At 40.6% G+C, this 23,028-nt stretch overlaps 1 protein-coding gene across 1 annotated transcript; it reads left to right on the top strand.

Annotated features, from left to right (window-relative positions):
* Nucleotides 1-11,911: 11,911 nt before the first annotated feature.
* Nucleotides 11,912-20,911, top strand: tnnc1a (troponin C type 1a (slow)). Its single transcript, XM_077613769.1, has 7 exons — nucleotides 11,912-12,791; nucleotides 13,154-13,363; nucleotides 16,484-16,514; nucleotides 16,602-16,748; nucleotides 19,218-19,332; nucleotides 19,726-19,862; nucleotides 20,083-20,911. The coding sequence occupies exons 2-7, from the start codon at nucleotides 13,340-13,342 to the stop codon at nucleotides 20,112-20,114; spliced, it is 486 nt and encodes a 161-aa protein (XP_077469895.1). The 5' UTR covers nucleotides 11,912-12,791; nucleotides 13,154-13,339; the 3' UTR covers nucleotides 20,115-20,911.
* Nucleotides 20,912-23,028: the final 2,117 nt, after the last annotated feature.

Genomic DNA, 23,028 nt, shown 5'->3' with positions numbered 1-23,028 from the left:
GGATAGGGCACTAGGATCAACCTGTGAAGTATAAAATATAGTGCATTCATAGCGACAACAGGTTAACAGCTACTTTCCACTAAACTAAGGAAAGCTAAAGAAGCAACATTGTGAAGTGACAGTGAATATTTAGTACAGGAGTGTAAGAAAAAGCAGATGAAATGTTATATTAAAAATATTTGATTGTAGAGGATTAAGGAACAAAGTTGCTGTATACATGTGCGTGAGGAACAAGTGATTCTTCATTTTGTTGAAAATTGGATGTAACAGCGAACATGCACATTTGAGAAAATAATACTATGAAGCAACAATCATCCTGACAACAGAAGTGGAAGAATATTAGAACACACTAGAATGAAACAAATGCTGCAGTAGACATCAAGTTGAGTATATAAGGCCGTTGAGTGGGATTAGAAATTTGCAGCTACTCAAAAAAGGTAAGTGATCCGCTCGGGGGGTGATGCGATGTATCCATCACGGCAGAATGCCAAATTACGAGTCCGAAATTATCACTTATTTGGGTCTTTTGCCGGGAAAACGCACCTTATGGAGAAGCACTACCAATTTCGTCATACGCAGTTTCTGGGCATGATGACAATTAGGCTTTTGTCGAGTCAATGATGATGACAAAGCCTATGGCCGATTATTTATTGTATTTATTATTATTAAATGAGAGGTGAACATGAGTTATATACAAGTTTAGATTTGATTCGACAAAAAATTCCACAAAATGTATTACATTCAATGTGCTATGCTGTAAAGTTAAAGCATGACCATGGAGGAAATTGTGACAGCCAAGAGACGAGATATGGTATAATATAATTGTTCTAACTCTCGACATTTAAGACAACAGGAAAATAAAAAATTAAAAATGAAACAAAAGTTATGGTTTGCTGTCATGAATTGGAAAAATTAAAATTGATAAATTAAAAGGTTATAATAGAGTTGATAAAGATATAAATAATTGATCGCTTAATGATTTAAAATATGGATGATTCCTAAATCTAATTTAATACACTTATGGATGCCACATAGTCATATGTTTAGAAACTGGTATTAATTTCAGATTAGGCAAATATTTATTAATTATAATTTCAGACTTGAAGAAATAATGAAAGAAGAGTTTTTAAGCCTGCATAAAATGTGAAAATACATTCAACTAATTTGCTAACTCACAAAATTATAACAGGAATAAATTAGACCATAATATCGGGAGACCTTGACTAAAGGTCTAGAGCAGGGGTAGGGAACCTATGGCTCGGGGGCCACATGTGGTTCTTTTGATGGGTGCATATGGCTCTCCGCCAACCTGTGATGTAAAATATGGAAATCGCTGGTGAGAGAGCTGAGTCTCGAACACACCAATAGGAAGCGTCACGTCGGCACTGTGGCGTTGACATTATCTCTAGCGCCACTTTAATCATATTTTTTTTCATTATACTCTTCATGCATACTCACATTGATCTTCATTGATTGCCAACAGCGTAACAATGTTGTCCAAAGAAAGCAAAGACATTAAAAGCGGTGAAATTACTAAAAGATTTTATATTCTCATTTATGTTTTCTTTTAAATTTTGAGTGTGGCTCTAAATCAATAATTTTTGAAAATATGAATTGTTTAAGGCTCTCTCTTTCAAAAAGGTTCCCGACCCCTACCCTAGAGTCTATTGTCAAAATTATTATGAGTTAACATTGATAGAGTAAGTACTGATACATTTCAATGTAGATTTTATTTGGACGAAAACTGATAAAATTTGTCTTTATGGCATTAGAGCCTTGTTTTCATTCCACAATGCTCTCCCATGCAAACTGAGTCTTTTCCTGGGTCATGAATGGCCAGATTTTGGCTTGGGTGGATGTGTTGCTGTAGATTGTTCAAATTTGTGAATCTAAATTCATTACCCATTTGGTTAAAGCTATCAATTGGAAAAGAGGATGAATATTCCGAAAGTGTAATTTTGGAGATCATTCAGTTGACAAAAGCAGCCTTCCAAATTAAAAGAAAATTGTAAAATTTTGATTAAGAAAATTTTATAGTAGATGATAGACAAACTACAAAGACAATGTGATGTTAAATTTTTGCAAAAAATCTACTAGATTGGGGTATTTTTTATTTCAAACAACTGGTTTTAATATGCAACACGGTACACATTTTTGTATGAATTTGGAGTCCTTGATTAGCATGCATTTTCTAAGTTAAATTGTTTAACTGCTGTAAAGGGCACCGATACATAACCAGGCTGAATATACTAATCATATTTAACAGGGGGAGTTGGTGGTTCAATTCTATTAAGAAATATAACGGTATTCATTTGTTTCTGTATGTTAATTGATGTGAATGTGACTATTGCAGAGAATGTGAGCGCTGTTTTCTCTGCCTGACTGGAGAGGGTTTTTTTTTAACTCCTGGGAACAACCCAGCCCGGTTTGCCTTTTTGTATTTTTTTCCCCTTTTTTATTTTACAGGATTATTTTTTTGTCTTTTTTTAATCATTGTATGGTCTTGAAATCAAGTCTACCATTTGTTCACTGGTGAGAAGTAAGTAATTTCCACCCAAATCGTCCAAAATGGATAATTCACTGCACACCTTTCATGCGAATCACTGGGATTGACCATTTCACTTCTCCGTGGATTCTTTTTTCACATACTGCAAAAGATTGGCTTTTGATTGGGATGTGCTGTTTCTATACTGTTCCTTAGAATAAGACATTGATTGAGAATGTAAGATATACTGTGGTAAAGTGAATAAAAAACACACCCAACACAAAAGACCTGCAGGATGGTCCCATTCAGCAAGATGGGACTCTATTCCAATACAGCAATGCAATGTACAGACACTCCTCAACTTACGAACGCAATTGGTTCCGAGCGATTGTTCATAAGTTGAATTTGTTTGTAAGTTGATTTAGTGCTATATTTTGTATTATAATTTATGTTTAAGGCCTATATAAGTATATTGAAGGTTTATATAAGTGCATTTGTATGTTTAAGGCTTGTATAAGTAACACGCATTGGTTTGTACTGAAAAAAAAAACATTTAATAAAATGGAGAGAATATGTACAGTACTGTAGAGAGAGAGATAGATTTATGTATTAGAAACTGGCCAAAAGAAGCGACCTAATGACGATTGCACAGTTTTCTTCTTCTTTTCATCATAAATGATGCAGTAGCACTGTATGGCATCATTCAATTGATTTGCAAACTTTGTGCAACGTTCAATATTTGGGTCCTGCTGCTCGATCTTTCTGTTTATAAATGGTACTGAATGTGCAACGCTCACCACTTTCTGACGCGCATCAAGCTTCGTTATTATTGCCACTCGTTTCAAATGAAATGGCTTGCCTCTTCCTTGCAACTCCCTCAATAGAAGCCTTTAGCTTTTTACCAACCATATTCAATATTGGATGCATGAGATATTTAATGATACAAATGAAAAAGGTTCTTTGCACACTGGAGATACATTCACGCACTTCCGCATTGCAATGAAGAAGGTAGATGCTGGGTGAGCTGAGCTCTCACAGCGCCAGGCGTCGGTATTAGCGGCGGAAAGAAGTACTACTCGGAAAAAGACGCGAAATACAAAATTGGACTTGCGAACATTTTTGGACTTACACGCAATTTGCAGACATGTTCGTATGTACCGTTGTTCGTAAGTTGAATGTTCGTAAGTAGGGGAGCGTCTGTATAGAGTCCATTCAAATCAACGCAAAGGGAAACATAGCCGACGGCAGTACAAGGACACAGGGGAGCTTCTGTTTGTTTGTGCAAATGTGTGTTTATTCCCCCAGTTCTTTTCTGGTGCATGTTTGTATGCAGCTGGACTGCCAGATGTAATCGCTCCCTTGTGGACAAGACCTTGTGCAACTCGAAGTGACCAGCTCATGGCTTCTGGTGACGATACACATCATTGACCAACATCACAACAACATATAGTGAGGATAAAAAAACAGTTTCTTAGAGTGATATCATATGGATAATGTTGAAGCCTAAATGATGCAATACTAATTGGAATTATGGACAAAAAAAGAATGAGGTTTTAGTAAGATATTTCTTTTTACTCAATGTTTTCTATTGTTTAAGATGGGAGCCTTTTGAACGTTTGAGTTCCTTCATATCACGTTTCATCTCTTATTAAACCTTCAGTATATCGTCTTTGTGAGATCATTATTGTTGTCTGAGCATCTTGATAATGAATATATACTTTATTCACTACGACAACCTTTAATTAGTGTTACAATTTTTCATGTTACGGCAGGGTTTTACAGATGAAGAGCAGGGTTTAGTTAACTAGTTGTACTATGCTTGTACTAATTGGACCTACAGTTAGTATAGGTGTGCATGTGTGTGATGTGAGAGAGAGAGAGTGAGAGAGAGAGAGAGAGAGAGAGAGAGAGAGAGAGAGAGAGAGTTTTCTGAAAAAGAGAAACACAACGACATCCTTCATGACAATGTCATAAGATTTGAAATAAACACTTTTTTGGTTTATGAGTCAGTAGCACAAAATTATGAATAATTCATAAGTGACTCATATTTTTGAATGTTTGTAAACAATAAAAGACTTGTACGGGGTAGAATGTGAGTGACTAAACTTGTCTTGAGCTGAAATGATGAAAAAGCTTTTTCTCGTTTTCATTTTCAATTTTCCAAACTTGGGCGGCACAGTGCCTGAGTGGTTAGCGCGTCGGCCACACAGTAGGCGACCTGGGTTCAAAACCTGTGTGGAGTTTGCACAGTGGCGGGCCGTCAGGGCCTTCAAGGCCTTCTCTGCTGGCCTAAGAAATATCTGAATCATATTATATTTTGTCCATCAATACTTATTATTCCAAATGGTCTGTTAGCTTCCTTTCATTGCTTTTCCCCCTGGTTGCACTGCTTCCAGATGTGTGTTTTCATATTGAAGCATTTAACCAATCACATTTCAGCCATTATTTGTTGCCAGATCAGATCTGCCTCAAAGCCTTCACAATCAGTTCTGCGGGCTCTGCTGCATTAAACTAGACTGTTGCTTTTAACCAATCCGATTTCGAGTTGGCAACCCAATAATCTTTTTTCGCAGCCATTGGCATTTTGCTGGCTGGGATACGTCATTGCTTTCACCAACTATGATTGGCTAGTAGGCGGGCCAAAGCCATAGTGAGGCAGCCAGAGATTGCAAACTCCACCCACAATGGCCGACAGAAGCAAAATCAAATGGATTCTGTTGCAGATTCGCTCACAAAGCTATTTTCCAGACGGACTTTTCCAGAAAAAAAAGGAAATCATTAAGAAAGGGCGGTCAACTCCGAAGCTAGCAAGCCTGTTACAACCGGGAAAATGGTGTGTGGGGCACTTTCAGCGCGCTAACTTAGCTCCACAAGCAAATAGTATATTGTTGTGTTGATTTAAAGCCATTTTCAAAACGGACTATGCCGGAAATATGACAGGACAGGCTCGACTTTCATCATTAGCTTCGATGGCGATAGGAAAGAAGGAAGAAAGAAAGGAGGATGGATATTGTGTACAGTTAAAAAGATTTTTTGGTGAGTATAATATGGCTATATTCCTAAATAATATTTCAATTGTGGGCCCGGTTCTGATATCTGAAAAGCTCCAGTGTTTGTATTTAAGCTCCAGTGTTTGTATTTAATCACTAAATGCTGCTAGGATGTGGATTTTAACCCAGTTTAATTTTTGCCGTTTCGCCATTGACGTCCATCGCTGTCTTTTCCCGAGGAAATCACCCCCTGGCCTGGTTGTAATGTCTCAAAAGCTCCAGTATTTGTATTCAGTCATAAATGCTGCTAGGAAGTGGATTTTACCTAATTTTAGTGCATTTTTTTGTCATTTCACGTATGGACGTATCGACGTTAATCGCTGTCTTTTTACCGGGGAAATGATACTCCGGGCCCGTTTCTGATGTCTAAAAAGCTCCAGTATTTGTATTTAATCAATAAATGCTGTTTTCGGCTGGATTTTACCCCATTTTCGGGCAATGTTTGCCCGTACGCCATTGACGTTCATCGCTGTCTTTTCCCAGGAAAATCGCCCCCCTGGCCTGGTTTTAATGTGTGAAAAGCTCCAGTATTTGTATTTAATGATGAAATGCTGCTAGGAAGTGGATTTTACCCCATTTTTGTGCATTGATTTATTGATTATTTTTTTATGTGTCGCAGCTCTAGCTGCAGTAGAGGTTTTATAGCCATAAAATAGTTTTTGAGGGTTGGATTGATATGTTGAAGGCGCTACGAGAAAATGCACCGACCATCACTGAGTTTGCATGTTCTGCACGAGCCTGCGTGGGTTTCCTCCCGGTACTCTGGTTTCCTCCCACATTCCAAAGACGTGCATGGTAGGCTGATTGAACACTCTAAATTGCCCCTTGGTATGAGTGTGAGCGTGGATGGTTGTTTGTCTCCTTGTGCGCTGCGATCAGATGGCCACTGTTAGGTTTAAACACCAGACATTTGTATCACCAATCTGAAAGAAGTAAGAACACAAAGAATTGAGGTTATTTTATTTAAAAATGAGAGGGTCTCTGGACTGCTCGCGTCTCAGTCCTTCGACACACTCTGAAGAAAATCTCCTCCTGCCAAGTCTCTTATTGTGTTTTGGGAGTGTCCAAGTTACAGGAAGTTTCAAGCTGATAAAAGGAAAAGAGACTTCTCTCCCAGTTACAAAAGGTTCTTTGATCATGACCATATGCCCCTTCAAGGTAACACCTTTACAGTCTCTTTCCCGATATCCTGCAACCCTCACACAATGGTTCAAACAGACGTCGGCCCCCCTGGGTAGTTCCTCTTTGTTGAATAAGGTGAAACTCCCCAGAGCTCAAGACACTCTAATTCTATTAACTAACATTTTGACAGTCATACCAGAATCAGGATAACTTATTTACAATAATTCCAACACCACCGATTCATGTTGTCCCCTGCCTCTGGCCCAAAGTCAGCTGGGATAGGCTCCAGCAGCCCCCGCGACCCTAGTGAGGATAAAGCGGTTCAGAAAATGAGATGATATGAAAGTAAATTTTCCAAATTGATACTCAGGTGAGATTTGTATAATCCGAAAAATACAGTATTTGCAAAAAAAATGTTGTCTACTGATGTGCTCGTTTAAATTTTCTTTGGTATCTTGTTATTATGAGAATTGCTAACTCATTGGCTCAAGTTAACAGTTGTAAGTTGATTAAAGCTAATTTTACTTAAAACAATTACTAGTTCTGCCTCCTAATGGAAGTCCAGTTTACTCAAGAAGAATTTATTTAACACAAGTCCAACTTCCTTAAAATGTTGAGTTTCTGGCATTAATTTGACTTTATATGTTTTCCATTAAACCTTGAGAATCCAAATGAAATATGTACATAGGTTGACATGAATTTTCAAGTACAGTAATACCCTAAGCGCGGCCCGGTGAGCGAGTGGTTAGTGCGTCGGCTTCACAGCTCTGGGGTCCTGGGTTCGAATCCAGCTCACGTCCACCTGTGTGGAGTTTGCATGTTCTCCGTGGGCCTGCGTGGGTTTCCTCCAGGTACTCCGGTTTCCTCCCACATTCCAAAAACATGCATGGTAGGCTGATTGGACACTCTAAATTGCCCCTAGGTATGGGTGTGAGTGTGCATGGTTGTCCGTTTCCTTCTGCCCTGCGATTGGCTGGCCACTGATTCAGGGTGTCCCCTGCCTCTGGCCCAAAATCAGCTGGCATAGGCTACAGCACCCCCAGCGACCCTAGTGAGGATAAAGCGGTTCAGAAAATGAAATGAGATGAGTAATACCTTGAGATATGAGCTTAATGCGTTCTGGGACCGAGCTCGTATGTCGATTTACTTGTATCTCAAATCAACTTTTCCCATAGAAATGAACTAAATACAAATTAATTCGTTCCCACCTTCTGAAAAAAACACCAAAAATCAGGGTATCGCAACGGGAAAACATTTTTATTTGTTCTAATTCGCCATCTAATAACAGAGTAACTAATAACTACCTAGTGGTTATGATGTTGAATACTAAAAAGAGACATTATTCAGTACAATGCGGAGTGCGTGAGGGGGGAGAGAGAGAGAGAGAGAGAGAGAGAGAGAGAGAGAGAGAGAGAGAGAGAGAGAGAGAGAGAGAGAGAGAGAGAGAGACTTTTTGCACGGCAACGCTAACCTTGCCCTAAACTTAATTCTAATTTTGTTTTAATTTTCTTTACCTTTCTTCTCCCAGGCTGGCTCTTTTTCCTCGCCTCCTTGCTTTTCAGCCAGAGTTTTTAAAAGGAACCTGTCGAGGGTTGTTTGCTTTTGTCTTCCCTTCAAAATATTCTGAAAATAACGCAAACAAATGTCCTCACAATACGATAACGCAGGATCACTGTCCAACTTGTCCAGTGCCTCTTTTCCATGAAATCAGACAACTCTTGCCACTTCGCTAACATGTCTTTGATTTCCTTTGCAGCAAGACGGTCCCCTCTTCCACCTCCTCCTCGCCACTGAGCTCCCACAACGCTCCGACCATTGTTTGAAGGTATCTTTACACGAGGGAGTTGCGGCGGGAAAGACAGTGCCATGCCTTTCTAATAAGCAGCCTCTCGCGTCTCGGCCACCTGGCTGACCCCCGATGCTCGTATGTCAAAAATTGTCTCTTATCTCAAGGCAAATATTTGCTCTGAATTTTACTCGTACCTCAAATTACTCATATGTCAAGGTATTACTGTAGAGCAGGGGTCGGGAACCTTTTTGACGAAGAGAGCCACAAACAATTCATATTTTCCAATGTTATTCCTTGTGAGCCATATTACAAATTTAAAAGTCAAAATACATACAGGTAAACGAGTGCCTTTTCTATTTTTTTTGTAATTTCACCACTTTTAAAGTGGAAAAAAATGAAGATTAAAGCAGTTCTAGATGTAATATCTCAGTTCTGTCACCAGCGACTTCCATATTTTAGCTCACAGGTTGGCAAAGAGCCAGATGCACCCATCAAAAGAGCCACATGTGGCTCCCGAGCCATAGCTTCCCTACCCCTGCTGTAGAGTGTAAACTTCAAACAGCAGTGTGAATTACAACTATCTTAAGGTTACTAAAAAATGGCTGTCCACTACATGGTCGCCGAGTGAAGTGGAAAATATACGCCATTAGTGATTTTATGGGCACTACAGCTAACGTAGCCACCGCCTCATTAGAGCGCAGATGTCAGCAACCAAAGTAAAGGCCACCCTCAATTTGAGATGGCCTCTACCCAGTAAAGGTTTAGTCACAGCTCACCTGGACGTGAGTTATTCCCAGCTTCCATCCCAGTGAGAGGAGAGAGAAAACATGGGGAAAATAGACGGACGGAAATAAAGAACACAGAGAGAAAGAGGCAAACAGGCTCGCTCCCTCCTCTCTTTCCGCAATCAAGGAGGTGAGGACACAAGAAGGAGGAAGTAGAAGACCTTCCAGCCCAGAGCTCAGCTGCATGTCAAAGCTGATCATTATGTCAGATGAGTGTTTCAGTTAGTACGGTTGCTGTTTATAGCGGTAGATGTTGACAAATGACAGCCAGCTGATTCACTACAGCTTGCATGAAGATACGTTGACACACGTTGGAGATGTTTCTTCACTTGATCATGGCAAATTGTCCTTCTGACAGGTGCATTGTGTCACGCGGGGTAAACGCATGGTTGTGCAAGTAACACATACTATAGTGGTTGCATTGAAAGAAACTATGCACATGTATTAACCCTGATTAGGGGCCCCAACTACAAACCCCCCACACCCCCTGTGGATCTGATTGGTGGAGGAGACAAAGAATAGAAAATGATACAGTCACTCCAAGGAGCAAATGTGGCATGCGGAGGGAAAGCAGGGAGGGAGGTGGAGTTGAGTTGTGAGTGTGTGGCGGTGGGGGAAATAGCCCGCTCATCTCTCATTTTCTCCCCGCTACTACCCAGCAGAGTTTCTATGGCAACCCCTCAAAAACGGTGTGCGGTGAATTCGAGATGCGGCGTCTGATTGCGCCATGTTGAAGAAATGGCCGCCACGTTCGGCAGTCTTTCCTGCCTTGTAAGAGGAAATTGATGGAGAGAGCCAATAAACAGCCCTTTTGATTATTATTATTATGGCCAAGTGAGACACACATATGCGCCAATCATGCTGCAGCGCCTTTCCTCCCTCCTCCCTGGGCCGTGACACTACCTGCCTGTCAGCTATATGAGGTCTTTGTCAAGGCATCGTGTGTGAACAAGACGTGTATAGTGCGTGTGTGTATATTCAATGGCAGCTCTCTGAGTGGCAGAGCGACGCTTGTAAGCTGTGCCAGTCCCCATTAGCATCCCATTATAAACCAGCATGATCATTCGTCACTTTGAATGCCTGCTGCAGTGTGTGTGTGAGAGAGAGAGAGAGAGAGAGAGAGAGAGAGAGAGAGAGAGAGAGAGAGAGAGAGAGAGAGAGAGAGAGAGAGAATCACACAGTCAAATGATTGAGATGGCCTCGTTTCAAAAGAGTTAGAAAAACAGCAATGTTTTTTGCTGTGTATTATTCAATTTCAATGTGTTTGCAAGTGTTTTGGTTGGTTTGTTTGACCCAGATTTCGCACCTACCCCACTGTTGGTAAATTGGATTTCCGGAGGCAGCCTTGCGCAACTCTTTCGTTCTGGGGATATCAGGTGAACACCGCCATCTGCTGAGCTAAGAGGGAAGTATTTTGGAATTTGTGATTTAGCGATTTATTTGTGCACAAGCTTGAAATCTCATTATGCTTGTATAAAGACAATAAACGCATTCAATTCAATTCAATTCAATTCAATTCAATTCAATATTGGTAGCTGTACTGAGGAGGATAAGCGGTACCGAAAATGAGTGAACGAATGAATGAATTAACCCTTTATAGAGCAAGTACATATTTTTGGTAATTTAAAAAAAGTAATATTTAATAATAACCCAATAAAAAAAGCTGTTGTCTTCATATATCACATTTTTAGTCATGTAGGCCACCATGTTAACAATTCTAGCCTGCATGGCTCAGGGTTAGTGGAAGCCAGGTCTCAAAGACTAATATATTATTTTACCTATTTATTATGAATAATTATTTTATGAATTATTCATAAAAAATCTGAAAAATAATAAGATAAAAATAAATTAGTAAAAAATGATATTCACTGTTTATGGACTTTTTAAGTTGATCTCTTTTGATTAAATTAACATATTCATTTAAATGTCACAGAATTTAATTCATTGCCTACCATTGAAGGCGCAGAGAATCCAATCACTTTTGAGTGGGACGAATGGCAGTGATCATTTGCTACTAGTCTCTCCCAGTAAACATGGATTTGATGGCTAGCAGTGTCAATGACAGGCAATGAGTTAAATTACTGCCCTATGAAAGGTTATTGGTCTGTTGAAATTGTGTATGCGTGAATTGGTTTTAAAGAATGATTTACCCAAATCTGTCTGTTTCATACCATACACAACATACATATATTGTAGGTAGGACAAGAAAAAATAGGAAAAGTTCCCACTGTCACTACGTCTTCCTTGCTTCCAGATAATCCATATCACACTGTCAAACACTATCAAGTTTCAGGGAGAAGCTGACATAGATTATCCACAGAAACGGATTCATGAATGGAGGGGGGAAAGGCAATTTTAATGCAAGGATGTGTTTGCACTTCTTCGTGAATGGAAATACAAATTCATAACATGTTCTGTATCAAAATATGTATATCTTCAACTCATTCATAGACGATGTGATTGAGTGGTGGTGACTAGTCCAACCATCATATCTGTTACTGATATTTTACACAAATGCAAATGTACTTTTGCATTAATGGTTTGAAGGCCAATGTAAACCCATTAATACAATAATTTTCTATTGAGGGTTCAATCCCAGGTTTGGACCTTACTATGTGGAGTTTTCATTTTCTCCCTGGGCCAGCGTGGGTTTTCTTTGGGTACTCCAGTTTCCTCCCACATCCCAAAAACATGCAGAGTAGGCTGGTTGAACACTCTAAATTGCCCCTAGGTAAATGGTTGTATGTCTCCTTGTGCCCTGCGATTGGCTGGCCACCAATTCAGGGTATACCCCCTACGGATAAGGAATACAATAATTTTCCATATGGCTTATCCTTCTGAGACTCGTCGAGGTGCTGGATCTCATCCCAGCTAACTATGGGCAATACGAGGGTACACCCTGAATTGGTTGCCAGTATAAATAACTCAGAAGTATGAGGAGGACGTGATAACCACTCTACTACCTTCCGGCTTAAAACATTTGACGTTAAAATGCATTGTGAGGAAATGTAATCCACCAGGACAGTCACATCGATTGCAAGTTTAAAAGTCATACCACTAAGTCTGTTGGACATGCTTTTCCGGTCTCAACACTTTCAGTGGGTTATTTTCTCTTTTTGACAAAACAGGTCCATAATGCTCTAACGTGATTGACATAAGTTAGTGCTTGCCTCTCCTCTGTGCAGGCTTCAGTTCGCATTTCCTAATGCGGTGGTACCTCTACTTGCGTACATATGAAATGTTTAGGTTATGAAACCTTTGGATTAGCAAATTCTGTTCCAATTTACAAAAACAAGATTCAAGTTACGAAATTGTGAATATATTTCCTGTATCAGTTGTTTTATTTGGAAATTATCACGGGAATGTTGCCTTCAGCTATTTTATTATTATTATTATTTTTAGTTTTTTGAGTGTCGTTAAAGCAACTTGGTTCTATATTTAAAATTACTGGTGTGAATGAAATGAAAAAGCGGGCCGTGCTTCCATCCATGCCTGACATTGCAGGGCAATCCGATCATAACCCACCTACCATCGCTAGCATATTGGAGTTCTATTTAATGGTAAGTTGTTTTGAATCTAGAAATTGAAGTTGTTTTTGATGTGTGTTTGTGTGCAAGTGTCCATGTGCTTTGTCTGTTGCTTAACGTTAGCTTCCTCCTAATAGTTATGCACCTGCATGAATAGGGAATGTTTATGCATGGTTCTTATTCTTATCTCACCTCAGCGACAAGCGCTCCACAGAGTGTGCCTCTCGTCCGATTCTAGAGGAATGTTGAGTGTCTCTTTAGCCTCCTCCCCAAAGATTAAGCTTTAACACACTCCCCCCTCCACCCTTCATTCCATTCCCAAGTATGCCCCCGAAGAGTTGCTGCATTTTTATCTGAGCCTAGTGATTGTGACGGATTGTCCGCATGACACACAGACACAGACACACATTTGAGAACGCACACGAGGGGAGGCTGCCCTGGCTGGGGAGGGACCAGACAGGCAGGCCCTCGCTATAAAACCTTTCCACGATGAGGCCAGCGTCCTGCCCGGAGCTGGATAGTACCCACCTTCTTTGTGGCTACAGGACCCCTTCAAGACAGGCAGAAGGCCAACGTCAAACATGAACGACATCTATAAGGCAGCGGTATGTCCTTATTCAATCTTGCTCTCATTTGGTTGCAATATTTTCATTGGTCTTGCTAGTCCTGGCGAATTCATAATCAGTTTAACTCCAGTATGGAATCCTGCTATGTCTATAGATTTTTTAATGTTGACATTTTTGCAATTTGATTTGAGTTGTCTCCATCAGCAGCTGCTATCGAAGGAGCTTAAATATGACCTCTAGATTTGGTCCCACTTTGCTGCTGCCGCTCTTAATAGGAAAACCCCCAGGAGGTCTCTGTCAACTTTATTCATGACTCCAAATGGAATAGTCCAACTTGTGCTAATTTGGTCTGGTGCTTGTAGTCCTTTGGTGCCAGAGAGGGGCTTGAGGTTTAGATAAAACCAATCCCACCCACCCCCACCAGCATCAACACATGGCTAAATTCCAGCATTATCTATGAGCCACCTAACTGTGAGGTTGTCTGCATAGACCAACAGCTGGCTTTCTTGTCTTCTTACGTCCCAGTGCAGCAGAGATAGGAGAAGCATACAGGAATGTTTATTACACGTTTATGTGGATGGATGCTTCTATATACTATATTGTCCCATAGGAGAGGGCTGAAATTTAATTCACAGTGGACAGAGACAAAGTGACAGACAGAAAGAGTGTAACTACTTACAAATGCAGCTGTCTCTTTCTCTCATTCGTGGTAGCTTTTCCAGGATTACTGTTCTATTGTTGCGTTACAGACGCAAGTCGTGCTCATTTAAAACACTGTCTATTATGCCCTTATCTACAGTTCCTGAAGCTCTAGTTTGTTTCTTTTAAACCCCGTCTCTTACTAGCTAAAACTTGACATGTAAGATTTTGTGTTTGGTCAGGTTGACTGACTAAAAATAACCTTTTTAGTTGGCAGAAAAGTCACTAGGACAGGGGTGTCAAACCGGTCCTCAAAGGGCCGCAGTGGGTGCAGGTTTTCATTCCAACTCAACAAGAGGATACCTTTTGCAAGTGTAATCAGTAAATTAAAGTAAGGTGCTACTTATTTTAGAAGACACCTGATTGGTTAAAATGTTGGCACTGGATCGGTTGGAACAAAGACCAGGACCCACTGCGGCCCTCGGCGGAATCGGTTTGACACATGTGCACTAGGAAGTCAAATCAAGTGGGAAATATTTCAAAAGTAACTCTCGCAACATGTGTCATAAATTGGCACATAAATCTAGGGATGATTTCATTTCATAATTTTCAGAACCGCTTATCCTCACAAGGGTGGGGGAGGGTGCTATATATACACCAAAGAGGTCTGGACGAGCTTGAGGACCATTTCGGGCCATGGAGGCAACAGTGAGAGAGACCCGGAGTCCGGAGACATGGAGTGGGCCAATTAACTGAATCAGTTCTTTAACAGATTCAGTCCTGCCCCCACTCCCCTGACCTCCCAGACCAGACTGCCCCCCCCTCGTTCTCCTCCTCTTCTTCCTCCCCCTCTTCCACCGGTCTCTGCATTACTTTCAATCAGGTGATAAAACAGCTAAAGAAGATCGAGGCAAGAAAGGCTACCGGTCCAGACGGCCTCAGCTCGAGACTACTGAGAGAGTGTGCGGATCAGCTTGGCAAAGTGATTCTGCATATTTTCAACCTCAGCCTCAGTCTGCAGAAGGTCCCCACCTTGTAGAAAACTTCCTGTGTGGTCCCAGTTCCAAAGACTCCGAACCCCAGGCAGCCAAACCACTTCAGGCCGGTAGCATTAACCTCTCACCTGATCAAGACATTGGAGAGAATCATCCTCAATCACCTCAGCCCCCTGATGAATGCAGAGCTGGACCCTCTGCAGTTCGCCTATCGTCCAGGCATTGGTGTGGAAGATGCTACCACCTACCTGATGCACAGGTCTCTTTCACACCTGGAGAACACGGGAAGCACGGTGAGAATCATGTTTTTTGACCTCTCCAGTGCGTTCAACACCATTCACCCGGTCCTACTGAGAGAGAAACTGGAAGAGACTGGAGTAAGGAACGACCTAGCCGCATGGATCATCGACTTCCTCACTGACAGACTCCAGGACTGTACGTCTGATGTGGTAGCTTGCAGCACGGGGGCCCCACAAGGCACAGTGCTCTCCCCACTCCTCTTCTCCCTCTACACATCAGACTTCAAACATAATACAGACGCCTGCCACCTCCAGAAGTTCTCTGACGACACCGCTATTGTTGGACGAATGACGGACGGGAACGACCTGGAGTACAGGAGAGTCATCACAGCCTTTGTTGACTGGTGTAGGCAAAACCACCTCTACATCAACACCAGTAAGACAAAGGAAATGGTCATCGATTTTCGGAGGAATCCTCAACAGACCACTCAGGTGAACATCCAGGGTACAGACATTGAAATTGTGGAGAATTTTAAGTACCTGGGTGTTCACCTCAACAACAAACTAGACTGGTCCACAAACATAGATGCCCTGTATAAAAGGGGCCAGAGCCGTCTCTACCTAATGAGGAGTCTACGGTCCTTTGGAGTGTTCAGGACACTGCTGAGGACTTTTTACGACACTGTGGTGGCATCTACAGTGTTTTATGCAGTGGTCTGTTGGGGATGCGGGAGCACGGAGAGGGACAGGAACCGGCGGAATAAGCTGGTCAGGAGGGCCAGCTCTGTTCTGGGCTGTCCTTTGGACTCTGTGGAGGAAGTTGGAGAGCGGAGGATGCTGACCAGGATGATGTCCATCATGGACAGCACCTCCCACCCCCTGCATGAGTCTGTGGAGTCCCTCCGAAGCTCTTTCAGCAATAGACTGCTGCACCCTCATTGCAGGAAGGAGCGCTTCCGCAGATCCTTCCTCCCATCAGCTGTCAGGCTGTTTAACAAAAAATTGCTGAGTGTTAAGACCTACCGTATGCATGCATGTACATCTATGTGTATATATGTATATATGTGCTTTATATATGTATGTGTATACATATATATATATATATATATATATATATATATATATATATATATATATATATATATATATATATATATATATATGTATATATATATATATATATATATATATATATATATATATATATATATATATGTGTGTGTGTGTATGTACACGTATGTGTATATGTATATATATAACTAATTCACATTTCTATACTTTTTCAGGTTGAGCAGCTGACTGACGAACAGAAAAATGGTAAGCAACATTCATTCAAATATTTATTTGATAATGAATGTGCTTTCATTTAAATCACCTATTTCTTTTATGTATTTTCCCTTATAGAGTTCAAGGCTGCCTTTGATATTTTCGTACAAGATGCAGAGGATGGCTGCATTAGCACCAAGGAACTGGGGAAGGTGATGAGGATGTTAGGCCAGAACCCCACACCAGAGGAGCTCCAGGAGATGATTGATGAGGTGGATGAAGATGGTAAAGCAGACAGTGGCTGTTTTTGTATGAAGAGAAACTGAGTGTGGATAAACTTAGTAGGGTAGACTACATAAGAGTGGCTTCTGCTTGGCAAATTATTCCTATAAACTCTATAACAATAAGTTATGCATGACTTTTTTTTTTTCAATTCAATTCAAAAACATTAAGGTAATAATTCCCACAATAGAATAACGAGACAAATGTATAACAATACCCCCGCCCCCCATGCCCCCCGACACACGTATTCATACACTCTCGTCCATCCATTTATTTTTCAAATAATTACCATTAAATTTTCTTATAGTACTGATGTACAACATTACTTCCAATTAACATTACTGAAGTAAAATTAAAATTACCCAGTCATCTAAAACATATATACAATAAAATATTTCTTCAAGAGCATACTCAAGTACTGAGTAACTGCTCATAATTTCTGGTTATTTTCAAAACAATTTGATTAGACAGATAAACATAAAATGAAATGAACATTCTAGAATCTCTAAATAATAAACAACAGAACACATTAAGGAACAACAAATTCAAGTCTATCGAAATGTCTTGTTTTGGCAAACACAGATTACAATGGATTATGTAGCTTTTCTCAAGATCGAGGTGTGAGCGAAACATGAGACCACGGATGTTCATAATTTTTACTTCAACACCGGAGATTCCACAGCCATTTTCCAAATTATTAATAACCTTTAAGGTCATGAGCCTTGTTTGACTTTCTTTGGCCCGCATTTCTTTTGGGCAGTTTTTATTTTCTGTAAATACTATGTAAAATCATCCTCGTCCCAAGAGCATGAGCGCCCTCTTGTGCGCACTCATAATAAACATATTTTATACCTTATCTATACTGCGGTCTCGTGGCCGGATGATTCGCCTAAAGACGGTTCATCGGCGAAACGTCATTAGGCGAATCATCCGAGTACCCTGCGGTCTGTATAAAATAGTGTATGTTTTTTTCTTAGTTATTGCCGGTGACTGAATATTGTTATGCCTGATTGGGGTCAGGAATCATGTGATTATTATTGCGACGTCTTGTTGGTGAAACTGCTAAAAGTTGAATGCTTTTATTGTCATTATACAAGTGTAATGAGATTTAAAGCTTTCACCACGTAGTGCACAAATAACAACAACAAACAAACAGACAAATAAATAATCAATAAGTAAGAAATAAATTAATAAGAAGTCCGAGTGAGATCAGCAGAGCGGAGCGGGCTTGTTGCGTCTGAAGTGCAGGATGAGTTCCATGGTTTTGGAGACGTTCAGCGCCAAGTTGTTGAGAGCGCACCACTCGCTGAGTCTATGGACTCAACAACAAACACACAAACACATAATAATCAATAAATAGTAATAGATAGATAAGTGGTCAACATAATAAATAAATAGTATAAGTAGTAGTCAAAGTGACTAAGGTGGCCAGCAAAACGTCTTGATTAGGTCCTGGGTGCAGAACTCGAGTTGAGTATGGTGAAAGCTCTTGAGCAGAAACTGTCCTTGAGTCTGTTTGTCTTGGCTGTTATGGCTCAGTAGCGCCTTCCAGAGGGCAGCAGCTTGAAGTGGTGGAAGGGAATGTGTATTCTTTTATGATGCTCTCTGTCCTTTTAAGGCACCAGGATTTGTAGATGCTGGACAGGGTAGGTAGGGAGCAGTTGATGATCTTTGTTGATCACCCTCTGCAGGTTGGTGTTTAGTTGCTCCTTCCTGAGTACTCTCAGGAAATGTAGCCTCTGCGGTGCCTTCTTGACGAGTGCTGTGGTCTTTGCCGCCCAAGTGAGATCAACAGATGTGGACCCCTAGTCATTTTAAAGATAAAAGTGAAGTAAAGGGTCATTTTTAGAATAAGGAAAAACAAGTTTAATGACTCTAATGTAGCTGAAAATAATTGTAAGAGTAGTGTTTCGTTTTCACACATCTACTTAAGTAAAATTATGAAGATGGCATGGTAGAACTATTCTTAGATATACAATTTTTTTCCAAAAGTTACATAAATGTGACATGTGACTACCCACCTCTTGAAGTTGCAGTACTAATGTATGAATCTAGCTCAGCGGGATCATTAGTGATCCTATAACAATAATAGGTGTTAAAGAAGAGCCCTGGTGTTTAACTCAAGATCCGGGCCACCACATCATTTGTGTATTTCATGCTCAAATATCGAAAGCAGGGCCAATATAAAATGTTTGTAATGCCATTATCAAGGTAAATTATCGGGTAATATCACAAAAAATAGGTCACTTAATTTCATGTAATGCAGTGCAATACTAACACAGTTCAAGGGATTGGCAACCTACCAGATGAAGTTCATACTTTTAAGACACAATATCAAGTTGAGGAAATTTGAGATGTTTTAAGAGCACGTGGGAACCTTGAAAATTGCTGATTGTTACTTAAAGAAAAGAAAAAGTTAGTGAAAAATCACAGGCAAAATTGAGATGTATCCTTAAATGTGTCTCAATGCAGGTAGCGGCACAGTGGATTTTGATGAGTTCCTGGTCATGATGGTGAGATGCATGAAGGATGACAGCAAAGGGAAATCGGAGGAGGAACTGGCAGAGTTGTTTCGCATGTTTGACAAGTAAGTTGCATCTTTACCACTTCTGACTTTATATGAACATAGCCTATACTAAAATAAGATGGAATGAACATGATTTTGCATGGATCCAGCAATCCCAGCAACCCTTTTGAGGATGCGCGGTATGGAAGATGAATGAATGACTAGTCACAACTTTTTCATGCTATATGCAGTGAGCCTTGAGAAAACCAATGCAAAACCCAGAAATGACGTATACTCCATAATCTGATATTCAATCCGCCTCACCATATGAGTCAGACAGCTAATGTGTGTTTTTCTCTCACTTTATGAAGTGCCATAAGCAATTAAGTGCACATTGAAATCAAATACATACACAGTCACACTAGATTTGTATCAAGATGGACACTCAGTAACTCTATAAACACATGTAACTAGAAATGCAGATGGTTATATCGACCTGGACGAGTTGAAGATGATGCTGGAATCAACAGGAGAAGCAATTACAGAGGATGACATCGAGGAACTGATGAAAGACGGGGACAAGAACAACGATGGCAAAATTGACTATGACGGTAAGGAGTTTGAAGCTGCGGCTTTGTTCTGTCGTTCATGGAAAGATCACATAATCATGGAAAGTGGCACAAATCTTGTTCGTGAGTCCACTGTGTTTCGCGAAAGGTAATCCTTGGATTGAAATACTGTATAGTTTAGTCATGTTTGCGTACCAAAACCCGCACTTGGGAATCAACAAAAGCTTAGCTGTTTATTAATTGGGCCCATTCATTCTTGCAGAGTTCTTGGAGTTCATGAAAGGAGTGGAGTAATTCAACCCATGAGAACGTTTTTTTTTTTTATTCCTCTGTCACATCTGGACAACTGGAAGCTGATTTGGGATGGAATTTTGGAACGACTTTGCAAGATTTACAGCATCTGGCTCTTTCTGTTATATTTTTCTTACCACCTCCTCTTGCATCGTTGTAAATACAGTTTGTAACTATTTTTGTGCCCATGTATACTGAATTTGTGTCAATTTTGTACAGTAATACCTCGTTTATCGTGGTGAATAGGTTCCAAGACCTGCCCCAATAGGTGATTAACTTCGACTTTTAAAACCCTCGCTGTACTATTATTTAACCCCAGAAGGTAGACACTTCTCCCTGGTGGCCAGTGAAATTCTCTGCAATTGTGGCTTGCCTTTTTCCTCATTTCATGTTTGTATTATTGTTCCTACTCAATAACCTTTTCATATACGTATATGTGTTGGAGCCCAGCCACGATATGGTGAATCCACGATAGCCGATCCGTCAAGTGGCGAGGTATTACTGTATTATCTTTTCATTTTATTTAAATGTCTGAACTTCGGTTTACAGGTGTTTTCACTGAGCAGTTGATGTTTTATAGCTGTGTGGACAAAGCAGAATACTTCGTTATCAGAGCAAGTTTAAGACCAATTGCCAGTTTCAACATATTTTGTGATGCGCAATACAAATATTTTTTGTATGATTGAGATCCCCTCAGGACTTTTTTTCTCTCCCTCTCATAACCTTTGGAAGCATGCATTTTACCATGTGCTTAAAAAGTGAGGTCAAAAAATAAATTAATGCGTTTGGCAGAGCAGTTATTAATGTTGCCTCTTGCAGTATGATTTCTTCATGAATGATCTCTCCCAAAAATCCCGTGAAGTGACTTTTGGACCAACTCTCCCTTTATGAACTTTTTCAATCAGATGTGAACGTCAAGAGTGGTTTTAACTTTCATAGCCACTTGTCCTCTGCTAATACTTGTCTGCGGCATGCAAGCAATCCACATGGTCAATGTTTCACTCCCTAGTTGTACAGTCTATTGAGACAGCGGCTATTTATGTCTAATCATGTTAGTGCCCATGTTAGGGGATCTGGAGTGACTGTCTTGGTGTTGACAATCCTTTGCCTTTGTCCTTATAAAGAATTAGAAAAGTGTTGCAGACCGTAGTGCGCTGTCCGCACGAAGGACTGGATGACAAGTGGCAAAACAGAAGAGTGCCAATCATGGCACGTATTTAACAACTTGTGCAGGCATTCAATTCACTGCAATTCAAACAGCTTTTAAATAGGATGAAGGGAATGATTCATTTTATAAACTGTAACTCTGTTTTCAACAGTGGGACTTTTGAGCCCGTAACCTATAATTAATTGCCTAGCAACCTATCGCTAGATAGGAACTGAGATGGGCGAACTAACAACACGACAGGATAAGTGCTATGAAGAGTGTTATGAAACATTATATTAAAGAATGTCACAGTATGTATTCACCCTGTATTAAGATCAGCACATAAAATAAATTTATAACTATATCTATAACATTTAAACTATTGCAATTGACAAGCAAAAAATCAAATATGGGCGGCCCAGCGGCTTAAGTGGTTACTGCGTCGGCCTCACAGTGTCAGAGGGTCCTGGGTTCAAATCCAGGTTGGTCCACCTGTGTGGAGTTTGCATGTTCTCCCCGGGCCTGCGTGTGTTTTCTCCGGGAACTCCCACATTACAAAGACATGCATAGTAGGCTGATTGGACACTCTAAATTGCCCCTAGGAATGAGTGTGAGAGTGAATGGTTGTCTGTCTCCTTGTGCCCTGCAATCGGCTGGCCACAGATTCAGGGTGTTCCCTCTCTCTGGCCTGAAGTCAGCTGGGATAGGCTCCAGCACACCCGCCGCGACCCTAATGAGGATAAAGCGGTTGAGTAAATGAGATGAGAACAATGAAATGTTGACTGTGTGAATGTGCCGCAGGTAGTAGGAATTTCAATCAAAACCTGCTAATTGCCCTTTTTGTGGTTTCACATTCATTATCTAAGCAATGCTGAATTTATTTTTTTTTCCTCAATTCTTTTATTCTAAATTCCAATGCAAGAAAAGCAGTAGTAGTACATAGATATCTTTGCTTTCATCTCGCACTTTGTAGGTGAGTCCCACAGTAACTGTTTATGCAGTTACAGGAGACTCACCACTTGATGTCAGCAGTCAGCTGACATCAACATAAGCGTTCAGGAATGTTATGTGTTGTGCTGGTTGAGATTTGTTGTAATCTTAGCAGGATTGCATTTTATTAGCAATTTCCCTCTGCAGTCACTGTGGTAAGGAAGAAAGATTTTTCAAAGAGCTGAAAGGTTAAATTCAAACAAAATAGGACAAACAATATTTTGAAAAGGAGATCCAAATCAGGCGGCCTGGCGACTGAGTGGTTAGCGCATTGGCCTCACAGTGGGAGACCTGGGTTCAAATCCAGGTCGGTCCACCTGTGTGGCGTTTGCATGTTCTCCCTGGGCCTGTGTGGGTTTTCTCCTGGTAATCTGGTTTCCTCCCACATTCCAAAGACATGCATGGTAGGCTGAATTGCCCCTAGGTGTTAGTGTGAGCGTGAATGGTTGTTTGTCTCCTTGTGCCCTGCGATTGCCTGGCCACCAATCCAGGGTGTCCCCCGCCTCTGGCCCGAAGACAGCTGGGCTGAGCTCCAGCACCCCCCACGACCCTAGTGAGGATAAAGCGGTTCAGAAAATAAGATGAGATACGAATTATGAATGGTATTATTCCTAGATGCAACACATTTTTCCAAATGTACCTGCATAGAATGCATCAGTCTTCAGTGATTTCTAAAGCTCGTTTTCCCACTATATTTCTTTGTAAGAGTTTTAAAGTGTTCCCTTGCGCCAACTCAGTTGGCTAATAGCAACAGTGCTATTAGTTTTTTGTTTTCATCAG

Source organism: Stigmatopora argus, chromosome 1 (genome assembly GCF_051989625.1).
Source record: "Stigmatopora argus isolate UIUO_Sarg chromosome 1, RoL_Sarg_1.0, whole genome shotgun sequence".
NCBI lineage: Eukaryota > Metazoa > Chordata > Actinopteri > Syngnathiformes > Syngnathidae > Stigmatopora > Stigmatopora argus.
Note: the sequence above shows the minus strand (reverse complement) of the source record. Positions and strands in the feature narration are given on the sequence as shown.

Excerpts from the sequence above, each read along its gene's own strand:
- tnnc1a (XM_077613769.1), top strand. The coding sequence starts at position 13,340 with ATGAACGACATCTATAAGGCAGCG. Across the intron at positions 16,749-19,217 it reads TGATGAGGTGGATGAAGATG|GTAGCGGCACAGTGGATTTT; the intron begins GTAAAGCAGACA and ends GTCTCAATGCAG. Across the intron at positions 19,863-20,082 it reads TGGCAAAATTGACTATGACG|AGTTCTTGGAGTTCATGAAA; the intron begins GTAAGGAGTTTG and ends TCATTCTTGCAG.